At 29.5% G+C, this 18671-nt stretch overlaps 1 protein-coding gene across 32 annotated transcripts in view; it reads right to left on the bottom strand.

Annotated features, from left to right (window-relative positions):
- LOC139482678 (MAP kinase-activating death domain protein-like) overlaps positions 1–18671 on the bottom strand; it is a 68031-nt gene that overhangs the window by 4279 nt on the left and 45081 nt on the right. For 19 of the 32 annotated variants that reach the window (XM_071266699.1, XM_071266712.1, XM_071266711.1 and 16 more), the window contains 10 exons: positions 16547–16956; positions 15940–16099; positions 15032–15152; positions 14144–14360; positions 13514–13621; positions 12893–13057; positions 10420–10492; positions 9994–10100; positions 5544–5616; positions 2500–2546 (listed from right to left, as the gene is read on the bottom strand). In XM_071266699.1, the coding sequence (XP_071122800.1) occupies positions 2500–2546; positions 5544–5616; positions 9994–10100; positions 10420–10492; positions 12893–13057; positions 13514–13621; positions 14144–14360; positions 15032–15152; positions 15940–16099; positions 16547–16956 (1481 nt within the window). Of the gene's footprint in view, positions 1–1165; positions 1242–2499; positions 2547–5543; positions 5617–6524; positions 7684–9993; positions 10101–10419; positions 10493–12892; positions 13058–13513; positions 13622–14143; positions 14361–15031; positions 15153–15939; positions 16100–16546; positions 16957–18671 lie in introns of those variants that run through there. The other 13 variants (XM_071266707.1, XM_071266717.1, XM_071266700.1 and 10 more) reach the window with 5 other exon arrangements.

Below are 18671 nucleotides of genomic sequence, written 5' to 3'. Positions count from 1 at the left end.
TAAGTAAATTATATCTATTACAGAATTTGCAAAATTTCCTTGCATTATTTTCTAAAAAAAAAATGGTTTAAAGGAATGGAAAGTCTAGACTAATAAAGCAATAACTAAAAAATCAGCAAAACAAAACATTAGTGCAAAAAGGTTAATAAGCTGTTAGTAAAACAAGAAAAAATGAACAGATGTTAGAGGTTAACATTTACAAGCAGAAATATCATAGAGTATAATACTGTTTATATATAGTCTGTAAAGGTAGTGAATGTCTAATTAAATTAAAAAGAAATTAGTATATATCTTTGTATAATATATGTAGATATTTTTGTATATTATATGTAGATATTTTTGTGCTTGATAATTCTGTTTTAAGTAAATTTACAGATGCCATCATGAGTAGCTTGACCATTATGGAAAATCTACTTCACAGATGATATGAGATATGTTCCTTATGTAGTAGCTACAATCACATTTTCTTTTCACAAATGTGACACACTGAATTAGACTATTTACCAGGTTTGTAATAAAATGAGCAACATGACGGGTACGAAATGGTGAATAGGATCTGCTTACCCGTCCAGACCACCTGAGATCAACTCCAGCTTTTGTTTGGTTGGTGTTGCTTAGTTTTTAGTTTTCTATGTCGTATCTTGCGTACTATTATTTGTCTAGATTATCTTTTTTTTTTTTAGCCATGGAGTGGCCAGTTTATTTTCGATTATGAGTTTGAATGTCCCTCTGGTATCTTACACTCCTCTGTTAATTACATGATAACTTAAAATGCAAGAATACTATGACTTGGCAATAGTTTTTAGAAAGCAGTAATATTGGAATAAAGGGCAAACTGGTATTGGCATGGGCATTGGTAATAAATTTAACGCAGGGCGAAAATTTGATGCATTGAAATTGTGTAAATATTTAAGTTTTTAGCACATGTACGAGACTTTAGAACTTGATGAACAGAAATTTTTGTTTACGAAAGGAAAGAATATTTATAAAACCAAAACTATTAGAAAGAAAATATATTTAACTACTTGTACATATTAATCTGAATATACTACCACCTTTACACACTATAGATAAACAGGATATTGTATGATAAACTAATACATATGTTAGTTCTACAAATAAACTGGTTAGAAAAGCAAAATGTAAAGGAACTAAAACTGCATACACTAATTTGACAACAACTCCAGTCTAGCAATCTGAACCGCTATTACTCTGTGTAACATCAGAGCTATTCCCTGAGCCTGATAAAAAATATAAAATAAAATTGTGTTCTTGACTGGTATTCTAATAATACAACAATTCATGCAAAGCAAGGACCAAAATATTAGTAACTTGTAACATTTTAAGGAAAAAGCTTCAAGTAAGTTTTTCGCTTAAAGTTATTGACATGTTAATATCTCTGCAACATTCTATCGATTCAAAAGCAACTAAAGAAAAATAAGGTGCATAATTAATGTAAAATCTTAAAATGAACAGCAATGAAATGTCATGACTTTTAATACCAAATTCACATTAATATTGTCTAAGATTGAGATTTTTTCCTAATTTAACCTAAATCCACTCAGTAATATTATACAGGAGCGCAAACATCAGCATTAACAAGTTATAACTTTTAATTTTTATTACTTGGGGAAAGATAGAATGCCCTGGACTGTCTGCTGTTAAATAGCCTAAAAACTTTTCAATGAGACATGAATATAAATATTCTCTACATTGTAGTTGTTGGGATACTCTAGATCAGGTTTCTAAAGTCCAAGTCTGCAAGAGACGTATCTATTTATACCAGAATTTGCGCTTATTCCTAATTATACTATTCTTTTACTTTGAGAAAAGTAGAAAGTACCAATTTGTAAGTCTTTGGTTAGGCCCAAAGGAGAATCAATACTATGACCCCCCAAAGTGTATGTCAGCATGCTACCAAAAGACCACATAAGTAAATGCAAGGTTACTGAAAAACACTTAAGGTAACATAATTACAATAGATAGATAATGAGGTTAAGTACCGGTTCATTGCTTTGTTGCATGCACTATTTGCAAACAGTGGAAATCATAGAACTTAGAGAAGTTCTTTCAACATAAATAGTTATAAATTTTACCTCCCACATATTGACAAGACAAGTTTTTTTTTTTATTTCTAAAAGTCAAAATACCAAGCTTGGAAGTTAACAATTTTGGTTTTTATTTACAGAGTTCTCAAAGGTACTGGACAGTTCACAGGACATTTGGTACTCTGAACAAGTATCACTTACAAGTCAAATATAAATTCACAGACTATCAATGGTCATTTGACTTGGTTTCATCATATGAATATAATTTTTATTAGGCCAGCAAGTTGTCCTTTGCAATCTGTTTAATTTCTATATGACATAAATATGAAATGAATGAATCCAATGTACTGAAAAAAAGCAAAATCTGTCTTAGAACACCAAAGAGAAAGAAAATATAAAACCAAAGTAAAAAGGAAAAAATATCACATAAATGAAATAAGTAGATATTTACCATTCTTGACTTGAATTTGTGCATGGTTACTTGCCGATTTTTGGGATCTGAAAATAGAAGCAAAAAGTTAATATTGCAAAGGAATTACAGTAAAATATTACATACAAACTGCTTAAATAAGTATTTCAGACAAAAATAAAATTCTATTAAAACTCTCTTTTATGAATATCAATAATTATTCTCATTCTATCATTTGAAAACTCTCTGTTAATGCTACCCCAATATTAAAATTCATTTAATCATTTGATTCATATCTAATTTCTAGACTTAAGTCATCCAAATTTCTATATATTCATTCATAGGTCAAAAGCAACATTGACTCTTTTTTAAAAATACTTTTGTGTTTAAATGATTGTTCTGTTTATACCATTTAAAAGATGTGTACTGGCTTAATTTCAGTTCATTAACATGTAACTTATGCAAACATTTCAAAATTAATAAACCATATCTGAAGTTGCAGGGCAAAAACGATATGTTGAAATGGGACAATACAACAGCATACACGTATATAAAATTTTACAGACTTGTCATCAGTCTTTGACGTGTGTTCTCATTTCGCCTTAACTGGAAATTCCAGGTTAAAAAGGTAAAAAATATACTAAGGCCAGATGAGAATTGAATTAAGGCGAAATGTGAATTTAGGTAAAAATATTAAATAAACAAATTAAACCTCTGTGTTTTTATTGCGATTTAACAACATGCAATTAGGGAATTGTTTCTCTTGAATCATTATTTTTAATTAAAGTGACCATTTTTATGATTTCAAAAGTTGTGAAATCAGGAAAAATCTAAAATAAAACATTTTTTAAGTAGGAAAGTTGCTTCTCTTAATTGAAATATTGTTTGTTTCATATTTAATAAAAGTTTAAACTTTTTTTTATTTTATGCAGTTAGAAAAATCTAAATAATCTAATTATCTGAATGTAATTTTTCCTGGCACTGAGAAACAATAAGTCCATTTATATGTAAAATACTGAAAAAAATGAATATTTCATCTTACAAAATTTACTTCTGTATACTATGAGGCTATCTTATGATCATAAACAAGCTTCTGTCCAAATTTGGTACAAATCCAGGATAGTTTAAGAAAGTTATTTTAAAAACTTTAACCACAGAGGGAATGTAATGTTTCCTGGCAGAAAAACTAAGTCCATTTATAAGTAAAATACTATCATTATAGTAATATTTATTTATGTTTATGTAAATAATTCTTGTGCTTCATGTATTAGTGCTTTTCTCTCATGTGATTCTTTATTACATGTACATTATTACATTATTAGTTTGCTAATTTAAAATTACATTTTAAAAAAGATGACCCGTTCTTAAAAGAATTATTCAAAAAGAGAGACATTGGAAAGACACAAAAAAAACATCTTTTAAAAAGTATTTCAAAACTGATTTTGACATAAAAATAAAACATATCAAACATAATTGCAATACAAACAAAGAATAACTTAATTCCATTGTTTACACAAATTCCCATTTCGCCTTAGTTATTTCTTTTAACCTGAAAATTTGTACTAAGGCAAACTGGGATTAATTTCACACAATAATTTTGACAGCTAAGGCGAAATGAGATTAAGCCATATTTGTTATAATACTTTTTAAGGGCAAAGAAGGCTTAAATTTACCCTACTGCAATAAAAATTTAAAATAGAAAGTCCTTAATCAAATACATCTAACAATTGGAAAACAACTGTCATACTCCTGACTTGGTACATGCACTTCCTTAAATAGTGGATTAAACCTGGTTTTAAAGCTAGCTAAACCTCTCACTGAAAACTGATCTAATCAAAAACTAATAGATGTCAATGTTCTAAAATCAATAAAACCCTCACTAAGAGGAAGGGCCATATAATACCAATATATGAGATTTACTAATGCCAATATAACTGCATAATAATCAATCCCAATTAAACTTCAACATTTGAACATTGATAAAAATTTTAAATTAAAGACCTTCACTGAAGGGCAGATGTGCTAATACTTATACAACTGCATACCAAATATCATTAACTTACTATTAGTGGTTTGCCTTAAACTGATCTAATCATAAAACTGAAAACAAAACACCATATCTTACATATAAGACTTGTAGAGGCAAAACAGAACACCATATCTTACATCTAAGACTTGTAGAGGCAAAACAATAACTGCAGCAATTAAGCCAAGACAAAAAAAGCGCAGCAAAATGAACAAAAGTAAATGAGATCAACTGCCTATTACTTTGTTCAAATAGTTCAAAGGAATGAAAATCCTAAAAAAAATCACTTCCCTCCTGCCAAAATCAGTCACTAATAGTGTCATTATCCTTAAGTGATTATAGATTTAAATATCTTGCATAGAAGTTGTCACAATAAGCTACGTTAAAAATAAGAAATCAGCTAAAATATTTCTTAAAATATTTCATTAAAGTTATCGATAGCAAATAAAACATAAATGTACAATGCACATCAAATGTTGAAATGTTAAAGAATCAATATGAAATATAAAATCGCTTACTTTGGCAAAAAAATACCAATGAAAAGGTTTCAGAAAACTCCCTTATTCCTTTTACTAGATTGAAAATCAAATTCAAAAAAATATTTCTGCTACAAAACTTAAAACAATAGCACAACACCAGACATTTGACACTCAAGCAAAAATGCAATCATCCACTATCCCCCCTAACCCCCCCCCACCCACATACGACAAATAAATATGACTTAGTTTTTAAACATGTATATATATTATAAATATGTACTACATACAAAAGCTATATTTACAACAACTATATTTTCTAAGTACAACATTAAATGCAACGACACTGTCACAGTATTTCTGCTCACCTACAAAATAGTAAGAAATTATGATAAAAGCCACAATTGCCATTTTTTTAAATCTCATTTTCAGCCGTAAATCTGAGATCGATAAATCGTCATACACTTTATTTCGAGTATGACTGAAATATCAATCGCAGATTTGAGTGCAAAAGTTAATGACAACATCAATTAGCGACAAAAGAAGAGAAAAAAGTAAAAAATAAATTGAGCCAAAAACCTTACCAAATTCCTCAAGAACAAATATGCCTCCTTTCTGTGTGAAACATTTCTTGATACGACCTAGCTCAATAAACAACTGAAATAAAAATATTGAAAGCAACTTAGCTATGGAGTTTGGTTATTGACACATTAAGCTTGTGTTGGTGGAATTGGAAGAAATCCACAAAAAAAACATGATTTTTAGATTCTCATTCCGTTACGATATGATACTTCCTGTGTCGGATGTTTTTTGAAATTGAGAATCTAAAAATTTGTTTTACACTCGCCACTAAGTTTAGTTTGAATTTGGAAACACTGCTGATTTCATAGTATGGAATTGGTAAGGAAAAATAAAGTCATGAGTCAGAAATAGGCTATACACAAAAAATGAAACAGAAATAAAAACGTGCTACATGAGAAAAATAGGGAGAGCTAGCAACACTGCAACATTACAACAGTAAACAGCAAATAAAAGACAAAAAGACACAACATTTGCACAAGTTTGTAGATCTCTTATCGCCTCATTTATCAAAATTCATACGATTTGTGAAATGTTTTCATTTATTAAAATAAATGACCATAGCCAAGATGTTTTATTAAATCTTGACTACCTAATCTCTTAATCAATCATAAATCAAAATTGTGTAAAATTTTCAAAAAAGGTCAATTGTGCAATAATAAGATCTACAAACTTTATATCTATATATACACATTTACACACTACAATTACCTCGAAGTCCTGAATTCCCAAAGGAGTTAGCAAAAGGAAAAAAGAAGTTAAATGTTAAACACCATCACCACAACAAATACAGCAACACCAGGCAGCAAAATAGAAAATAGTCAAAAAATATTTTTAATAAGTCAATTCTGAAATGACAAAATCTTACCGTTTATATACAAAACTTTATTAACTGCTTCAAGGGCTTTTTAAAATAATTGTAATTCAATCCATTGATATAATATATAACCGGCAGTTGTCACACAAGGGAAAATATTTGTTACATGTTTTTTTTTTTTAATTCACCGAACTTTCAAGCTTATTCTTTTAAAATCAAATTTCATCCTGGCTAAAAAAAATGAAATTGAACTAAAAGTATTAAGGTAAAAGTAAAGAACGACACAATTTACTTTCTAGAGGAGAAAAATATATGGGTTGTATGCATGGGTAAATGAAGGGGAAAAGATAGAATTCGTATACAGTTCTAGTAGGTCAACCACATGAATATTGAGTAAAATTGATTCAATTTTCATGCAGGACAATCTATTAAATGACAAGTATTTATGTAATATGCAGTTGCGGATTAAGATTATTTAAACCAAGTGCAATTTCCAGAAAAAGGAAAAAAAAGTTGGATGATTTTGTTCTAAAAACCTTTATATTTTCCAATCAAAAGAGAGGTGTTTCATACACCTTCAGTACACTGCAACCCCTTTTTGAATCCAACACTGAAGATCAAATATTAGAAATGAAATATGTAATGTCAAAAGTTGGCATGAAAGTACATGTACTAAATCATTTATGTAAAGATAGAAAAGCTGATGCTGGACAGGGTTTTAGAAACATCCTATGGGTGTTGAATACAGGGATTTTGATTCTGGTAAAATGAGTTTATATTGTCCATGACTATGACTTGGCCTTGTACAAATGAAATGAACAGGTTTTCTTATCCACAGTATTTAAAATTTTTAGAAAAAGACAAAAAGATAAAATTTGAAACTGCAAAGCGTGAGAAAATTTGACTTATTTTGTATTAAAACATATGGAATATGTGTTTGAAAAAAAATGAATTAAAACAAAAATGTAAAAATTCACAGTGCTGGTCTTATCTTTAATGTATGAGGAACTGAAGTTCATGTTTCTCCAAAGTGCATGCTCTGTTTTCTTTCAGTTTTGATAATACTGGATTTAATCAGTCCCTAAAAATTAGCAAATATATACATCAGAATATATATCTAACATTCCAAAATTTGTAATATAGTTTTGTTTTGCTTCTGTGGTGTTATATATGGGATGAGGAAATACGGCAAGATTCATACTAAGACATAAAGCAAGCATGCAACATTCAACACTTAAAAGCCAATCCCAACAAAGTACAACATTTAAATCTAATGTTACCATGGTTACCCCTTGATCTGTTTTCTTTAAAATTGCATTAAATTTTATCTGTGGGATTTTGAAGAGAATTTAAGAAGAAATCATAAATATAATCAGGTACTAATAATGATGATATCTTTTCAATTTGAAACAATTTGTACAAATAAATAACGATGCAAATAATATAATGATAAACTAAATAGGTAAAAATTCATGCGGCATAATAACTTAATTCTCATATTCATCAAAAGCACCAACATGCATGTAAAAGTACACATGGGGTAAAAATAAGAGAGATAAATAATAAAACTAAAATCCTTACTAGTCTTAAAATTTGTAATTTTCTTAAAATTTCCGTTTTCTTCAAAATTAGATACAAGTGGGCCATGTAGCAGGTTTCTTAATTTCAGTTAAGATTTTTGTGTTGCCTGATAAAGGTTGTTTACATGAGCAAACATTATTTTGGAAACCATGCTCATTTTCATAATGTGTTTACACATTATTCTATACTTGCAATCTCTTTCAATTTTACGTACAATCTTAAATGATTTGAACATACAGAGGCACCTACTGAAGTATATAAATTATGTATTTTTAAATGTATGCAGTACAGTGCAGACCATTTTCCAATAAACTGTGCTTTAAAATTATTTCTTAACAAATGGCATCGCCATAAAAAAATACATAAACTTAAACCAAAATTATTAATAAAGTATTAAGTCATTTGTTTTCTATTTCATGCAAGTGTGTGCTTAAAACCAGCAGTATTCAAATTTGGTGGAATGTAAGTGTAGAAACTGCACTCTTTAATATATAATTCAAGCAATGCACACAAGATATTAGTGTATACCTCAGTTAAATGTAGGCCACTATATAATTTTTTGTTTCATGCTAAATTACTAATTTTTTTTTACATTGATGATGTAACAGTTTAGAAAACAACGTATTATTTTTTTACCAGATTTCTTCCACATCAACAAGAATGTCCAAATAATGTAAACTATTTTAAGTCTGACATCAAATGGCGTTTAGGTTTCATATAAACAGAAAACTTAGTTAAAAATGTTCCTGTAATAACCATTATAATGAAAATATTTGGATAACATATACTTAATCTTTTGTGTACCATATTCTAAATGATTTGTTTATTAATAGAATGGATTCAAAGAAGCCCACACCAAATTAGCAAGTTTTAAATTTTTCTTTCAGGCTAAAATTTCAAAATATACAATAAACTATTTAAAGACTGACATTGCACAAAAAAATATATCTGTGGCCAATAAAACCTATTCATGTTAATATATACATACTCCTACTTTCTAAAGCATTCAATCTAACATATTGGTATATTGCTTTATGCAATTATTACTCAACTTGCAAGTCTCATTATGTGCATGCTTCTAAGCTATACTTAGTAAAACAAACAAAATCTTAAGTTGATATTTTTTTCTTTGAATCTTGTGAATTAAAAAAGAAATCAAAAGCAGATTTCCTTTAACAAAGTCAAATGTACTCTTTAAAAAAAAAACTATTTTGGAAACTGAAGTTCCATATTATCCACAAAAAAAGATGGTATACAAGGTGTATAAAAGACATTTATCTTATATGATCAATAAAATAATGAAAATTTCAGAGAAATTGTGAATGTATTGTTGTCCTTATCTTGAAAAGCTCAAATTGACAGTTATAAGGTTTTGGCTGTAATATAAATCAGGAGAAAAGGTTATTTAGCTGAGATCTGATAGATGGATGAGTCTGACCAATCAGTTGTTAAATTTACAAATAATTGAAAAATGCTTTAAAGACTACTCTATTATGAGATTTGCCAATTATAGTCAGCTAGAGTTAAAAATTAAAACCTTCTTTAATTCTTCATATGATTGTTGACCGTCCTAGAAATAAAGACAATTTTGATTTTAATTCATGAATTAAAATCAGAGCTATAATTTCAAGTATTTTTCTTCATTTTTTTTCAACAAAATTCTGTTCATCTTTTAACTATCAAATCCAGGAAATACAATTATTTGTGTTCAAACTTTTAAAAATGAGAAAGATTGCATGCTTTATTGAAAGCTTGTCTTACAAATCATTATCATTCAAGGTGATAAGTGAATTGCACTGAAAAATATATATGTCACACATGTATATCATTACTCTGTGCACACTAGATCAACACACAAAAAGGCTCTAGTCTACAAATAGACAATTCACACAAAGAGAGTTATCTCCCTTCATTTTCATATACATCTTTGAAATAGTGGCATTATATTTTTTTTAAAGCAAAATTCAGAAGAGAAGTCTCAAACATAATGTAAGGGAGATAACTCTATGAGGTGTTTAGGTGACTTCATGGGAAGAGTCCATTATTGTGATTCCTACCTTGCTATTGGCCAGTAATAGTCCAATCCCTTCCATACAGACTTGGAGGAGTCCACCTTGTCCTGACTTCAAATCTTGTACAGGGAATTCTCCACCAAGTTCAGTGGCTGAAAAGTTGTTTCAATATTAGAGGGTAAACAACATGGTAGTATCTTTTTTTTTAATTTTCTTGTTGTTTTTGGTGTTCAATGTTTAGTCCATTTTTTAAAAATACAGTCTGTCTTAGTGTTTAAGTAAAGTCAGAATTTTTCATTTGAAAATACATAACAAATATCATAGTATTGAAAATAAAAATCTATCTTTTTTCGATTGTTGTCTAATGTAATCACCCCATCTCTGGACATCAGTAAAAAAAAAACATTTTGGCACACTTTTTAAACCAGTGTGAGGTAACTATTTCCCTGTTCTATTTAATTATAATCTTACCTGGAACTTTGCCATTGTTCCTAGATGCAGCTTTTTCCATAGCTTCTTTCACACAGAAATATAGTTCTCGACACTGAAAAAATATGTATTCATATCATGTATATGAAAGTTTTTCTTCAGTAATGCATTTTGTGGTAGAGCATCTCTATGTTTTATAGCTGTTGAACTTTTAAGTATGAACTTGTTTGAAATATCTTCCATTTTAAAAGTGAGCTTTATAAGATACATATCACAACTAATACACTGCAAATTGCTATCAATATACATTAACTTAGGAACAACACCAAAAGATCAATGTAGGATAGAAAATTTAATTCACATAGTTTTTTCAAAGACCACTCTACCCACTTGGTAACTTAATTTGAAAAAAAAAACGATTATCCAGTATGATAGCTGTTTCTGCAACCAGAAAATCAATGTAGGATAACAAAATTTGCAGCCTCTTATACCCCCTACCCCCAAACTATGTGAATTAAGTTTTTTTATCCTACATCGATCTTTTGATGTTGTTCCTTAGAGAGAAAAATAATTATCTATTAGCATCCTCAACTGAACTTTTCTTCCACAAGAATGGAACATTTTCAATAATGCTGATGACATCTCAAAATATGTGAATTACTATGAAAGAAAGTATTCATCAAATTTGTGGTTTTGGTTTCAAAGAAAAATCTGTTGATTCAATATTATTCATAGGAAACGATTTTAAGTTGATATTGTAAACTATCGATTATTTTATAAACTTATTTTCAAACTTTGGAAAAGCTACTGACTAAAGGACAAAAAAATTAATGAAAAACAAATATGACATACAGCAACCAATGAAAAACAAATATGACATACAGCAACCAATGACAAACTCATGACTTGGGGCAGGAACTTAAAAACAAATATGACATACAGCAACCAATGAAAAACAAATATGACATACAGCAACCAAAGAAAAACAAATATGACATACAGCAACCAATGAAAAACAAATATGACATACAGCAACCAAAGAAAAACAAATATGACATACAGCAACCAATGAAAAACAAATATGACATACAGCAACCAAAGAAAAACAAATATGACATACAGCAACCAATGACAAACAAATATGACATACAGCAACCAATGACAAACAAATATGACATACAGCAACCAATGACAAACAAATATGACATACAGCAACCAATGACAAACAAATATGACATACAGCAACCAATGAAAAACAAATATGACATACAGCAACCAATGAAAAACAAATATGACATACAGCAACCAATGACAAACAAATATGACATACAGCAACCAAAGAAAAACAAATATGACATACAGCAACCAAAGAAAAACAAGTATGACATACAGCAACCAATGACAAACAAATATGACATACAGCAACCAATGACAAACAAATATGACATACAGCAACCAATGACAAACAAATATGACATACAGCAACCAATGACAAACAAGTATGACATACAGCAACCAATGACAAACAAGTATGACAAAACAAATATGACATACAGCAACCAATGACAAACAAGTATGACATACAGCAACCAAAGACAAACAAATATGACATACAGCAACCAATGACAAACAAATATGACATACAGCAACCAATGACAAACAAATATGACATACAGCAACCAATGACAAACAAGTATGACATACAGCAACCAATGACAAACAAATATGACATACAGCAACCAATGACAAACAAGTATGACATACAGCAACCAATGACAAACAAGTATGACATACAGCAACCAAAGACAAACAAGTATGACATACAGCAACCAATGACAAACAAGTATGACATACAGCAACCAATGACAAACAAATATGACATACAGCAACCAATGACAAACAAATATGACATACAGCAACCAATGACAAACAAATATGACATACAGCAACCAATGACAAACAAATATGACATACAGCAACCAATGACAAACAAATATGACATACAGCAACCAATGACAAACAAATATGACATACAGCAACCAATGACAAACAAATATGACATACAGCAACCAATGACAAACAAATATGACATACAGCAACCAATGACAAACAAATATGACATACAGCAACCAATGACAAACAAATATGACATACAGTAACCAATGAAAAACAAATATGACATACAGCAACCAAAGAAAAACAAATATGACATACAGCCACCAATGACAAACAAATATGACATACAGCAACCAATGACAAACAAATATGACATACAGCAACCAAAGAAAAACAAATATGACATACAGCAACCAAAGAAAAACAAATATGACATACAGCAACCAAAGAAAAACAAATATGACATACAGCAACCAATGACAAACAAATATGACATATAGCAACCAATGACAAACAAATATGACATACAGCAACCAATGACAAACACATGACTTCGGGCAGGAACTGAAAAAAATATATGGCAGTGTTAAACATGATTGTGATTGAACAACCTTCTTACCTTTTTAGTATAAAACTGATTGAGTTGTACTTTCTCTCCATGTTTTCTCCACAGACACAGCACCTTAGTTTTAGGACAATAAGTCATATTAACTAGCTTCTCATACCACCATCGATCACATATTGCACTCGTCACACTACGTAATATAATACAATCATCACACACCTACAAAAAAACACAAACTCATATACATGTATCATAAATATAGAACTGCAGTTTTGTCAAAAAGTTTTTAAATGGCTTGAAATTTTGCATAAATCTAAGTAAAGATTTGAATTATGTTTTCCTTTTTCATAACTGAGTACATAGGATAATAAGAAACTGGGCTCAAAATTATGTTTAGAATTATTTTCCAAACAATTGTCAAATTCTGGTAGACTTTTTTCTTATTCTGCTTTGGAAAGGTATATTCAACATATATATTGTGTTGTAATAAAGAAATCAAATCATATGATCTATGAGACTTGATATCAAGCATTGGTGCATGCGTTAAAGAGAAAATACATACAGATGTGTTTATCTCAGAAAAAAATTGTCTGTCCCGATTGATGGATTTGCATTATTTAACAAGATTTCTGTTGTCTCAAATTATTCAATGCTGTTTATGACAAGTAAACCAACCTCCATAAATAACATATCTCCCGTGTTATCTGTACCCCAGTGTACAGTAAAAGATTGTTTCTGCATAAATCTACTGCCAACTGGTTTTAGATCTATATCATTACCATGCTGAAACATAAAGTCACAATATTAATACAAAGAGAAAATTGTGCACATCACATTTAAAGTACCGTATGTCAAAGTTATTTTACATAACGTCAACATTGGTTTATAGATCCGATTCTATGTTTGTATCTTGTATGATATAACTCCAACCCTATGAACTATTCAAAATGGTAAAGAAGTCAAATCTTTTTTAAATTGAAACGAAAAATTTTGATTATAAACTATTTTGTTGGTAAAGATTGTATTTATCATATCAATATGTCCAAGGTTTTTACCCTCATGTTACATTTTTTGTTTTTCTTCTTTAATTTTACTTTTCTGCTGTCATGAGACAAGTGTAGTATATTTTTAACTATAAGAGATACTACTAGCCTCAATGATCATGGAATGTATGCTTCTACCAACATTTTAGTACTTGTGAATGTTTGGCCTTGTTAACTCTGATTAAACTGTTTCATGTGCAGCTGATATGAATTTCCTTAATTACATTTTAAAACTATATTCGCAAATGTAAAATAAACTTACCAGATTTGGTATATTATCTAACAAGAAGTTGATTTCTGAGCTGTATGACAATCCAATATGAGATTTGCCAAGTAACCTTCGTACTTTCTTGCGCACTTCTTGTTTAGGAACCCGCATCATCACCATAAATGCAACAATATTATAAAGTATCACAGACATTAATCTATCTTCATCTTGCTCCAATCGTTTCCTTTCTGACTGACCCAGGGAGGTATACCTATAAATACATATTTTATAAATAAATGTAATACACATTTCTTAAAACATATAAGAGAAATTTCATTTGATTAGCAATTTTCAGTTCTTAACATTAAGTTATCAACAATCAATCAATCACTTCAAAAGCTGATAAAATATTCAATTTCGTAAATTCTATTTTTAACAGATGAAATTTACCTCTGAAAAATTACTGTTAACTGTTTTTGATTAATCTTGTGTTTGAGAATATTTTAAGAGCACTGTATATAATAAGATTTCCTTAGGAAAGGAAACAATTGTATAAGATTAGGTGTACTGACTAATTATGGAAACACTGTAAACACTAACAGAACATACTTTCGTTAATGATTAATTGTCTTTTGGTATGTAAGTTTGTAAAGTGTAGGAACAAGCCCTAGTCTAATAAGGGATAGAGTCCAAAAGTCATTCAAATAAGGAAATAAAATATTAGGTGCAAAAGTAAATAATGTTTCAGTAAGATTCCATAAATCATTTACAAAATTATGTTGTATTGTTCAAAGCATCTGTAAAAACAAAAGAAGGAATTAAGATTCCCCAGATGAAAAAACATAAGTCTGAAAAGGTAAAAGGACACTCCCCAATCCCAATATACCACCCACTTTAGAATGTAAGGTTACTAAAGAAGTGACCTATGAAGATTTAACAAACCTTTCCATCATTTCTCCTGGTCCCTGGTCCATGCCTATAATATCCCTCTCCTGTGCTACAGCATCTAAATATACATCTTCCCAAAACTGCATCTGATCCCATAATCTTGATCTGTCTTTACCTGCAAGATAATACCCAAAAATATTTATTCACTACATTCTAGTAAAACAATAGCTAGCATTATTATTATTAATCATCAACCTAATCTTATAATTCTCATCATTGCCACACCAAGGTTTTATTAAAGCATTCAACTTATTTTAGTATTTTGATTCAGTCAAAATATTATTTTTTAGTTTGTTACTGCAAATTATACATGTTTGGATCTGTATCGTGTCTAATGAATTTCTATAGTTTACCTAAAATAACAACCGTTTTCATTATTTGAGGCAATAGAAAAAAATAATAAAGTCTTCTTTCATATTAGTCAAAACTGAGCAGTTTTTAGCTGTTAATAAAATACATATTACAAAATAAAATCCTCTGTCCAGCTTTGTTGGTACATGTGGATAAGAATTTGTAGGCTTAGTTGATTACTAAATTAGAAATTTTAAATCAATTAACTTAAATGGATACAAATACATATCTCCAAACATGAAGAAAAATAAATATGCATCAATGTGTTGTTTGTTGATGTGATTCATAAGTGTTTTTGTATCTTATATGGATTAGAACATTGTTTTTTCCGTTTGATTGTTTTTTTCTGAATGAATTTTATGGGTCCTTTATGGCTTGCTGTTTGGTGTCAACCAAGGCTCCATGTTGAAGACTGTACTTTGACCTTAAATGGTTTACTTTTAGAAATTGTGACTTGAATGTAGAGTTGTTTCATTGGCACTCATATTACATCTTCTTAATATGTATCTATAACTTCTATAAATTCTTGACTACATTATATACTTCTTTACCTAGTAAACCCTCAAAGAGGAACATCCTACCAGTATCAGGACTATGAGGTACAGGAGAGGTACTGATGACTTTACCCTCATGATATCGGAACCCTGCACTAAGAGAACTTTTATTACTCCATACACTGGGTGATCTACTTCTCTTATTATAACTTACAATCTGAAAAAAATAAAGTTTATCTATAAATGCAGCCTATTTCATCTAAACATCTATCTTGGTTGTGGAATTCATATAATTTTATAATTATCAACTTTTATCAGGTAGCACAGATAACAAGAGTTCTAAAATCTTTTGTCTGATGAGTGGTATGTATTTTTGTATGCTTTTATAAGTATAAATTCAAGTGGTTTTTTTTTTAATAAATTGTTTAATGCATAGTTTAATTATAGAATAACTAATCAAAGAATTCAAATAGAGAAAAATATTTAACGAGTGACCGAACAACACATTAATTCACAAATGCGCGTAGTGCATGAGTTAATTATCAGTGTTGTTTGGTCAAGAGTGGAATATTTTTCATGTCAATAATCCAGATTTTACAGAAACTTATCAATAAGCAATTTCACAGCTTTTATCTTGAGGTACCAAAGGCATTAATATACAAACCCCAGACATTTCCATTTCACTGTCAGACATAGCCCCTCTGATAGAATGGTGGTTGATCCTCTTTTTCGTTCTCCGTCCACTGTCAGTCCCGTCGGTTTCAGAACTAGAACTAATCAATGTATTGGCTTCGGACACTTCAGAGTCAATACTACACCTCTTGTCCAATCCTTGTGAAGAGTTTATAATTTCTTTATTTCTGACGATATGATGTAATACGTCAGTTGGAGATTTTAAGTCTGATGTGTCTGTTTTTGTCACAATAATGTCACACTGTTGTCTAACAGATAATGATTTGGGTGTATTTCGGTTTTGGTCAAGAAATTGTTTGTTTGAATCCAATGAACTGCCTTCATCGATTTTACGAATTTCAATATTTTCAAATTCTTCACCATTGACAATAACTGGTGACCCTAAAAATGACAAAAAGAAAATGGTAGATTAATCAATATGCTTTAGAATATCCTATAATTCAACAGAAAGTGATAGTAGCTTAACATCTTTTATTAAATATGCTATCAACAAATAATCATCAAATTTTCTTCATTTACCAGAACAATGGTTAAATCACCCCTACAAGAATGACATTAATGTTTTACTCTCTGAGTTTTTGCTGCAGTATAACTTACTTCAAGAAGCTAAACTTTTCTCTAGTAGATGGATATCTAAATAGTATGATTACTTAAGAAAGTTCTGAGGTAGTATTTTTTTCAATACTTTTTTTTATATTATACATTTTAATGCTAGTCTATGACAGGATCAATGGCAAAAATTTAAATCTAATAAAATACAATTAATCAAATCTGTCATCATTTCACCAAAACTTTTTATGGTTGAATAAACTACATGTATTTCCCTATTAATATCAATCACAAACTAAAAACATATGTAATCACATCTAGGAAGCTAATGCTTTACTTCTGTAAAATCTTATTGTTGTTTGCACTTGATTAATGTCTAAACTATTAATTCTAACAATACTGTTTCGATATATCATTTTCATGCACTTAATTAAAATTAAATAGCACTTCATAAAATTAAGCTAATTAATATATATCATGCTTACTCGAATCAAGTCACAAATTAGTTTTAACATTTGCCTAAATATGAAAAAAAAATCAAGGAAAAAAAAATGCAGAACTAAAGTCAGAAAGATAGTACAAGTTGTAGAATGTACAAGACCAATCTGAATAAAATGCAGATCCTGTGTCCAAGCTTTGCTTACAATAATTTGACATCCCTCTGTTCTATTTTCTGTTTTAGAAAATCTTACATCAGTCAATCATTGAATGAAATATCTACCTCCAAATTTCTGAAGGTGTTTATCATTATGACAAAACCCAAAGATCTTGAAATCTTTTTAAAAATATTGTCTTGTAAGCTAAACCTCAAGGATCTGTATTTCATTCAGATTGACAGAGATAATATGTATCTGAAGAAGATAGATCAAAGCAGTTCTAACACTGCCCAAACTAAAAATAGTAATGGTGTTATAAAATAAAGTATGAAAATTCATATGTCTATGTTAAAGCTATTTAAGTACTCATGGCAAACTGATCAAGCTTTTGGGAAAGAACTATTTTTCAGGTTTGTGAAATAATCATATCACAGGGTTGTGAAATTCAGCTATGGCCAGATTACTGGAAAAACATGCATGAGTACTAACAGATATATAACTCCTAACTACCTAACATATGGAGTATATAAGATGCACTATTTCTTGTGTGTCTGGACTATAACACTGTCATTCTATTATCTAAATGGCAAATCCAGGCTGATCTGGTCATATTGTTATCATATCAAATATAGACTCATTCATTATTCATTTCTATCATGAAAAGACAGCACCAAAAGATATCTGTAGAAAAATATGGATTTATGCAATTCTGGGGTTATTTAATAATTATTTTCATATGTTAAATATTGAGAAAAATAAATTGTCAACTAAAAAGGGTTAAACACTACTTTTGCAGGGCTTTTATTACTATCAAGGAATAATATACCAAGCAACTTATCAAGACAATCATATGATAAATTGTGATTCTTTTAATGATTTACAACGACACAATCCTGGATCTGCCTTAGTGTTGATGACACAGTGCATACACCCACCACATCAAATACTTGC

This window comes from Mytilus edulis, chromosome 7 (assembly GCF_963676685.1).
Source record: "Mytilus edulis chromosome 7, xbMytEdul2.2, whole genome shotgun sequence".
In the NCBI taxonomy this organism is placed as follows: Eukaryota; Metazoa; Mollusca; class Bivalvia; order Mytilida; family Mytilidae; genus Mytilus; species Mytilus edulis.
This window is presented reverse-complemented; position numbering and strand designations above follow the sequence as displayed.